Genomic DNA, 9,142 nt, shown 5'->3' with positions numbered 1-9,142 from the left:
CAATAGAGTCTATGAGAAAACGGCTCCAAAAACGTCCAAAGAAGTGTCCTGCACTTCTTTTGACGAGGCTGTATTTTTACGCGTCGTGGTTTGACAGCTGTCAAACGACGACTCGTAAATAACAGGTCGTCTGCACAGTACGTCGGCAAACCCATTCAAATGAATGGGCAGATGTTTGCCGACGTATAGTAGCCCTATTTTCAGACGTAAAACGAGGCATAATACGCCTCGTTTACATCTGAAAATAGGTCGTGTGAACCCAGCCTGAACATACCCACACAACGGCCCCATCTATCCAAATTAAAGTCCATTTGGAGGATCGGTGAGATGAGAGTCCTTGGACAATCTTATTATTTTTATGTGTTTTTAGGCCCCATGCACATGACCGTGCCCGCAATCACAGCCCGCGATTGCGGGCACGGACGGCCGCCGACTGACAGCCGTATTTTCGGGCCGTGCTCCCATACAAAGTATGGGAGCACGGCCCGCAAAATGCAAAAGAACGGACATGTTCCAGAATTCCCGGAACATTTCCACGGCACGGACACCCTTCCGTAGTGCTATGGAAAGGTGTCCGCGTTCAATGAAAGTGAATGGGTCCATTTTTGCGGACCGCAAAAACTGAGGCTTTTTACGGTCGTGTGCATGAGGCCTAACTCTGTTTTGCAGGCATGCACTAGTCCTGTTATAGCAGTAAGGGTATGTTCACACGTAGTCAACCAAAACGTCTGAAAATCCAGAGCTGTTTTCAAGGGAAAACAGACCCTGCTTTTCAGACGTTTTTTACCAACTCGCATTTTTACCAACTCATTTTTTTACCAACTCGTTTTTGGAGCTGTTTTCATTGGAGTCTATGAGAAAACAGCTCCAAAAACGTCTGAAAGAAGTGTCCTGCATATAATGTATATAAGTGTCCTGCATATAATGTATATAAGTGTCCTGCACTTCTTTTGACGAGGCTGTATTTTTACGAGTCGTCGTTTGACAGCTGTCAAACGACGACGCGTAAATAACAGGTCGTCTGCACAGTACGTCGGCAAACCCATTCAAATGAATGGGCAGATGTTTGCCGACGTATTGTAGCCCTATTTTCAGACGTAAAACGAGGCATAATACGCCTCGTATACGTCTGAAATTTGGCCGTGTGAACATACCCTTAGGGTATGTTCACACGTAGTCAACCAAAACGTCTGAAAATCCAGAGCTGTTTTCAAGGGAAAACAGACCCTGCTTTTCAGAAGTTTTTTTACCAACTCGCATTTTTACCAACTCGTTTTTTTACCAACTCGTTTTTGGAGCTGTTTTCATTGGAGTCTATGAGAAAACAGCTCCAAAAACGTCCAAAGAAGTGTCCTGCACTTCTTTTGACGAGGCTGTATTTTTACGCGTCGTCGTTTGACAGCTGTCAAACGACGACGCGTAAATAACAGGTCGTCTGCACAGTACGTCGGCAAACCCATTCAAATCAATGGGCAGATGTTTGCCGACGTATTGGAGCCGTATTTTCAGACGTAAAACGAGGCATAATACGCCTCGTATACGTCTGAAATTTGGCCGTGTGAACATACCCTTAGGGTATGTTCACACGGAAGCGTCCGTAACGGCTGAAATTACGGTCCTGTTTTCTCCTGTAATTTCAGCCGTAATGGCAAGTTGAGGCGCTTTTTGCTGCGTCCATTACGGACGTTAAATTTGTGCTGGTTTTCCATGGAGTCCATGGAAAACGGCTCCATTTACGTCTGAAGAAGTGACAGGCACTTCTTTGACGCGGGCGTATTTTTTACGCCCCGCCTTTCGACAGCGGGGCGTAAAAAAAATCACCGTGTGCACAGAACATCGCAAGACCCATTCTAATGAATGGGCAGATGTTTGCCGACGCTATTTCGGACGTAATTCGGGGCAAAAACGTCCGAATTACGTCCGTAAATAGTGTGTGTGAACATACCCTAAGGCCTCATGCACACGGCTGTAAAGATCACGCAATTACGGACTCACTATTTACGCAATTACGGATTTACTTCTATTGTCCACGGACACGTTCCCGTTCATTTATGGGAAGGTGTCCAGGCCATAGAAGTGCCTCGTAAATGATAGGACATGTTCAATCTTTTGAATTTTACACTCTGTGCTCCCATACATTGTATGGGAGCACGAGCCGAAAGTGCGGCCAGCCATGCCCGCAATCATGGCCGGTGATTACGGGCACGGCCATGTGCATAAGGCCTAAGTGTGGTTATGGCCCTATCAGTCCCCGCACACGTAGCGGTAGTGTGCCATGTAGGCAAAAACCGAACACAGTATTACCGAGAATACTTTTTTCAAACATGTTTCAGCGGTAAAAAAACGAACAGCCAAAAAGTTGCAGGGAAACAGTGATTTTTTTTTGCCATGTGGCACTATAACTGCTGCGTGTGAACGGGGTTTTATAAAAGTCAATGTCGAATATTTTCCGTTCTGAGGGACTGCACAAAACAACGTAGCCGCATCCACAGACCTCTAGCAGGTGATGTGTTGTGGGCTCTAATCTGGTAAAGGCCTGTTCACATCACCGTTCGCTTTCCGTTCCGTTCCGGGGTTCCGTCAGAGGTTTCCGTCGGGTGAACCCCCGCAACGGAAAGTGAAAGTGAAACCACAGCTTCCGTTTCTGTCACCATTGATCTCAATGGTGAGAGGAACATCGCTAATGGTTTCCGTTCGTCACCATTTCCGACGGAATCAATAGCGCAGTCGACTATTATATTATACATACATTTTGAATATGTTCACACATACCAGAACTTGTGCTCTCCGGACTCCCGGCAGAGCTTGCAAATCTCCCGGGTGCTCCACATACTCACCTCTACTCGTTCCAGTGCTTTTCTCCATTCCGGGATGCCGCGCAGGACGTTGTCTGTATTGGTGCACATGAGAGGAGGGAAGCGCAGGAAAGGTGCATATGTGAACGCCTGCTCTGAAGTCCCCAAAAGGTCATTTGGGCCAGAGCAGAGCGGTCTGGAATTTATAAATGAGTGGGGGAGGTCTGGTGTCAGTAAACGGGAGGTTTGGGGTCTGTAATTATTTAGGGTGTCTTTTTTAGGGTGACTGGTCTGGGAGAATCTGTATTTCTTTATGGGCCTGTATTTGTTTAGGGGGCCTGGTGTGTACTTTTTGGGATTCAAAAACCGTATGTTGGGGCGTGTCCTATATAAATGGCAGGTCCTAAAGGCCAAAATTTAGCACAGCATTCTGCTCCCGCCGCTTTCTATTCCTCCCTTTGGAATCTTTCTGTATTGGCTGTAGATGACCCGAGGGGGAGGGGTAACGGAATTGTATCCATTATATATCCCACTTATCAAATAGAGAGCATACTTGCTCTCTGACTGTCACATATGGTATTTCTTTTTACTACATGACCCAGCTATTTAACCATCTGGCTACAGATTCCAGGCAGGGACCAGTGAAAAGGGGGCGCGCAGCTCTCTCCATTCTATGGGTGTAACGGGTTATAGTCGAGCAAGCGCTGCTGAACTGTTTCCGTAATTCATAGAACAGAATGGAGAGAGCCACGCGCACCCACGGCCACCTCTACACTAGTCCCCACCCGAAATCAGCGGTCAGCGGGCAACTCGCCAGACAACATAGTCAGGTGATCGCCGTTCTCAATATAAGCGCGGGTCCCAGCATTTATCAGACGTTTATGGCATATCTCACGCTGGTGTGAATCCGGCCTTAGGGTACGTGCACACACAAAATAAAAAACGTCTGAAAATACGAAGCTGTTTTCAAGGGAAAACAGCTAGTGATTTTCAGACATTTTTTAATCAGTTACATTTTTCGCTGCGTTTTTAACGGCTGTTTTTGGAGCTGTTTTTCTATGAAGTCTATGAAAAACGTCTCCAAAAACTGCTGAAGAGACATGCACTTCTTTTTCGCGGCCGTTTTGAGAAACGGCCGCGTAAAAACGCCCCGTCGGAACAGAACGCCGTTTTTCCCATTGAAATCAATGGGCAGATTTTGGTGGCGTTCTGCTTCCGATTTTTCAGACGTTTTTCAGGTCGTTTACGGCCCTGAAAAACAGCTGAAAACAATCTGTGTGAACATACCCTTATAAAGTATAGAAGCCAGGTCCGTAAATTCAAAAAATAGGATGTCCGATTTTTCGCGGGTCATTTCTATGGCCCAGACACTTTCCTGTAAATACACGGGAAGGTGTACGTGGACCATAGAAACCGACGTATACGTATTTTTTTCCACAATTGCGGACGCGTGCATGGCGCCTAAGTTGGGAATAATGTGACTTTTTTTTCCCTCTCCTACGATGTTATATAGGAGTTCACATTTAAAAAATTCTGACTACTTGGTGTTCAAGACCTGCTGTGATTTTTGCATAACTTTGACCACAAAATGCCCTACAACTTGTAGTTTTAACATGAAACTGCTGCACGTTCTTTCATCGGCACCAAGAGGGAGCCGAAACCAAAAAGGGACGGGGCGCGCAACACTTTAATCAACGACGAACAACGCGGCTTAAAAGCATCGCTAATACGGCCCCGAAATATGTCGCGTGTATATAATATAAGAAACAGGCGGACCTGAAAGAGAACCGGAGTAAAGAGGGGGTGATTTCTTATTTGCTGAAGCATACTGTCCCAGCGCTGATTGGCCGATCACGCAAACGTTGATTGTTTCGAAATTCCCGCCTTTTTCGTCACGTTTCTAAGCAGCCCGCTACTGAATGTCTAACGAATGTTTCACTTTCTGTTTACTACACCAGAACATTATGAACACAGCGCCCTCTGTAGGTTTGTGCGCGCCTCTCACTGCTAGGTTTTGTCAGTTCTATGTACGTGGTAACGATCGGCGTGTTTAGCCGCACTCACTTATATGAGCACGGACTGTAGGAGAAATGTCGCCGTGCCGATACCCAAGAGGGAAATATTGGCGGGATTACGTTTAAATAAAATAAAATTTACAAAACGGGGGTGGGAGTCACGTGCGTGTGACGTCACATACTAGCCGATTCAAAAATCCCAATCATGTAAGTTCTGTGCTGTAGGCTCCCGGTCACGTGTCTGCCACAAATGTCTCTCTCTGATTGGTGGTATTTAAATGAAGTCGATTCTCATTGGCTGACTTGAAAAGCAACCAATCACTGGAGCCGGCTACTTTTCTTTGAGCGTATATAAAGGAAGGAGCTTTGAGTAAGCGGCGTGTGTTCTCAGCAGTGTAACTTCGGGTGTGAGGGCGAACAAGAGCTGAAGGATGTCTGGACGCGGCAAGCAAGGAGGGAAAGTCAGGGCTAAGTCTAAGACCCGTTCATCCCGGGCAGGGCTTCAGTTCCCAGTCGGCCGTGTTCACAGACTTCTTCGTAAGGGCAACTACGCTCACAGGGTCGGCGCTGGCGCTCCCGTTTACATGGCCGCTGTGCTTGAATATTTGACCGCTGAGATTTTGGAGCTGGCCGGGAATGCCGCCCGGGACAACAAGAAGACCCGCATCATCCCCCGTCACCTTCAGCTGGCCGTGCGCAATGACGAGGAGCTCAACAAACTGCTGGGTGGTGTGACCATCGCTCAAGGAGGCGTCCTGCCCAACATCCAGGCCGTTCTGCTGCCCAAGAAAAGTGGCGCTGCCTCCGCTCCAGCAAAGGGGGGCAAGAAAGGCTCCCAGCAGTCTCAGGAATACTAAGCTCGTCTATGAAGACGCATGATTGTGACCCAAAGGCCCTTTTAAGGGCCACCCACACCATTTTAAAAGAGCTATAATACATAATCGCAGCCGCAGAAAAGTCGCACTGTGCGAATGCCACTAGAACGGCTGCTTATTCTCACGCAGGCAATCGGTCTTTATTTTACTCAATCACTGACTTGTACTATGCACAAACTGGTTGGAGAGGCTCGTGTTATGCCACATATAGCTCGTTTTTACGCTGGCCACGAGGCGCACCCGTTAAATGTGCAGTTTATTAGAATAGCGAGTAATTGGGTGCGAAGAACTACACTTCCCATAATACCGTGTGAGGTAAGGGGGCGAGGCTCGCGCAAACTGCAGCGTAAGCACTTCCGGGTTAGAGTGGAAGCACGTGACTTCCGGTGCTGCTCCGTTCTAGACACTTATCAGTGAGTAATAGAACTGTTGTATTCTCTTATTACACGATTGTTCGGATAATAACCGTAAAACTGGAGGAGCAGACTTCAGTTTCCTGCATATGAACGTACAGGAGAAATAACACTGTTGCAATACTGTAGCAGTAGACTGTAGTTCTGTTGATACAGGAAGAGCAGACTAGTTCCCTCTGGCTGTTGTATACCTGATTGTGGCTGGCTACAACAGGTGGAGGGGGTTGTGGTTTCTTGTTTGGATGAGCTTTTAATATATTCAGTGTTAAAAAAAAAATATATATACGAGAATTGTAACCGTGTATGGAAAACTTGTGGGTTGCCAGAGGCCTGATAAAGGCCGCATTCACACGTAGCGCAAATACCTCAAATTTTCCATAATGGATTTCATTGCGAAAAATCGGATTCCAGTATCTGCAGAGCTGACAGGTTAAGAACAAATCTCATCCAATTATACCTCGGAATCGCTGCTTTTCTGTTGCCGGTTTTCCTCACTGAATTCCACGGGAGGTAAAACTTGCACCAAATAGTAAATGTTGCGATTTTTTTTTTCAACGGAAAAGCTGCGATTCTGCTGCAGAGTTCTCAGCTCAAAAAAAAAAATCTCATGCGACGTCTACGTTCAGTCGAGTGTCAGGTTTGCGCGTGTAAGAAAACGTACCATTTTTTCTACATTTGTCAGTGTGTTTTGCGTATTGGCGTCAGTGCTTTGTGCGTTTTTCACGTCTGCAATCACGCCTTTATTTAATTTTTTTTATTCTTTTCTTTTCAATATATTTGATGCATGAAACGTGGACAGAACACGGATGCTGTCTGCGGTTTTCACGCACTCACAGACTTCAATGGGCAACTGAAAACTCGCGCATGTGTGGATTGCCCCATTGAATTGCCTGGGTGCTTGTGATTTCACCGCGCAGCGCACAGGGACAAGAATCGCGTCTGAACTCTGCCCCTGTGTCCAGCTCGGCCTCCTGGATGATGCTTCATCCCATGTGACCGCTGCAGCCGCCCCCGAGAACCGCAGGGACTGCTGAGCGTTACTGGTTGAACAGCCCAAACACGGCGCGTCCGTATACCCAGAAGAGGATTGAAGATCAACACAGCGGCCCGAGAGTGACGTCACCCGTCAGGTCCTCCACGGCAGCATCTGGGAACGGGGCAAATTTGGAAAATTTAAGAATATTACACGTGTTTACAAGCATTTTCATTTTATATTGGAAAAACTCAACCTCTTTACGACAAAGGACGGATCTATCGGACCTCTGATGGCGCGGGTACTGCCACTGTACCCACGCGGTCAGCTGCAGGAGCGCAGCTGTTATGCACAGCCGGGCTCCTGTCAGAATCGAAGCGCGCTCCGATTCCGGCAGTTTAACCCACTTAATGGCGCTGTCAATAGTGGCAGCGACATCTAATGTGTTTGGCAGAGGGAGTCGCCCCATCAGCGCTCCTGCAAAGGAATTGCGGAGCCCTGTTGGGTTTCCATGGCAGCTGGGGGCCTAACAAAGACCCCCCAGGTCTGCCTTCAGCAAATGCCTGTTAGGCCATGCCAGAGGCCTAATAGATTGCCTGTCAGTTTTACACTGACCGTATACCAAAGCATTATATATGTGATCAGCAGATCCCATAGTGAAGTGTCCTGGTGGGACTAAAAAAAAATGTAAATCCGTTAAATAAAGTTTGTGAAAAAAAAGAATAATAATTTACAGTCAAAATAAAATCTTTAATTAGTAAAACTGTCAAAACAAATAACACATACATATATATATAGTATCCCCGCGATCGTAACAACTTGAACAATAAAATGAACACATTCATTAAACCGCCGAATGTCCAAACAAAATGGCTAAATTCTCTTTCCTCCCATTCCCCCATAAAAAGTTAAATAAAAGTTAATCTATAAGTCCTATGTACCCCAAAATAGTACTAATGAAAACTACACATTGGCCCACAAAAATACGGCCACATCGACGGAAAAATAAAAGTTACGTCTCTTGGAATGCGGTGATGCAAAAACAAGTAATTTTTTTCTAAAAGGCTTTTTATTGTGCAAACGTAGGAAAACATATAAAACCCTTACATATTTGGTATCCCCGTAATCGTGCCGACCCATAGAATAAAGTGAACATGTTATTTACACTGCATAGTAAACGGTGTAAATTTATAATGTGAAAATCAATGCTGGAATAGCTGCTTATTTTCAATACTCTCCTAAAATAAAGTTAATAAAAGTTAACAGATAAAAATGGTACAATTACAAAATACAACTCGTCCCGCAAAAAACAAGCCCTTATACGGCGATGTCGACGGAATAAAAAAAAAAGTTACGACTCTTGGAATGCAACCATGAAAAAACAAAAAATAATCCTTTGTCATTAACGTGCAAAATGGCCCGGTCATTAAAGGGTTAAATATGAGCGCAAAGACTGCAGACCTGGGGGCATTTGGCTGCCATGACAATCATCGGGATCCTGCCATCGCGTTGTGGGGGAGTTGATGTGCAGCTTAGATGCCACGGTCGCTATTGACTACGGCATCTAAGTAGTTAGACCGCCAGGATGGTAGTTTTTTCTGATCCTGGCCGTTGCAGTGCCGTGTCCCGCTCCATACTCCACCTTCCCGGCTACGATGTAACTGAATGTCGGGAAGCGGTTAATTAGTAAAAAATATATATGATCTGTTCCCTTTAATGTGAATTTAAAGGACTTGTCCGCTTTCAGCTAATTAATATATATATTTATGTATAATTAAAAGTTATACAACTTTCCAATATACTTTCTGTAGTAATTCCTCATGGTTTTAAAGATCTCTGCTTGCTGTTATTCAGTAGGAACATTTATTGTTTACCTCCAGTGGATACAATTCTGTCCATGGTCATGTGATGGACACACAGGTGCACGGCTCGTTACATGGTCATGTGATGGACACAGGTGCACGGCTCGTTACAGTTACAGTATGTGTATCAGAGCGGTGTGTTATAACGATGCCAGCACCTGTGTGTCCATCACATGACCATGGACAGAAGGTTATCCACTAACCATGAA

The 9,142-nt window shown here is 45.7% G+C and overlaps 2 protein-coding genes across 4 annotated transcripts in view; both read left to right on the top strand.

Annotated features, from left to right (window-relative positions):
- The first annotated feature begins 5,204 nt into the window (after nucleotides 1-5,204).
- LOC142663762 (histone H2A.J-like) lies at nucleotides 5,205-5,689 on the top strand. Its single transcript, XM_075842594.1, has one exon. It carries the CDS (start codon nucleotides 5,242-5,244, stop codon nucleotides 5,665-5,667), a length of 426 nt encoding a protein of 141 aa, XP_075698709.1. The 5' UTR covers nucleotides 5,205-5,241; the 3' UTR covers nucleotides 5,668-5,689.
- Nucleotides 5,690-5,781: 92 nt separating this feature from the next.
- Nucleotides 5,782-9,142, top strand: part of LOC142663684 (uncharacterized) — a 12,148-nt gene continuing 8,787 nt past the window's right edge. Inside the window, exons 1-2 of one of the 3 annotated variants that reach the window (XM_075842446.1) lie at nucleotides 6,058-6,098; nucleotides 6,898-7,228. Coding sequence is in view for 1 of the 3 variants with exons in the window: in XM_075842444.1 (XP_075698559.1) it covers nucleotides 5,782-6,000 (219 nt within the window). In the remaining 2 variants the exon portion in view is untranslated. The other 2 variants (XM_075842444.1, XM_075842445.1) reach the window with 2 other exon arrangements.

This window comes from Rhinoderma darwinii, chromosome 11, assembly GCF_050947455.1.
Source record: "Rhinoderma darwinii isolate aRhiDar2 chromosome 11, aRhiDar2.hap1, whole genome shotgun sequence".
NCBI classification, from domain to species: Eukaryota; Metazoa; Chordata; class Amphibia; order Anura; family Rhinodermatidae; genus Rhinoderma; species Rhinoderma darwinii.
Note: the sequence above shows the minus strand (reverse complement) of the source record. Positions and strands in the feature narration are given on the sequence as shown.

Bases quoted from the DNA above. Each gene is read 5' to 3' on its own strand.
- LOC142663762 (XM_075842594.1), top strand. From the start codon at position 5,242: ATGTCTGGACGCGGCAAGCAAGGAGGGAAAGTCAGGGCTAAGTCTAAG.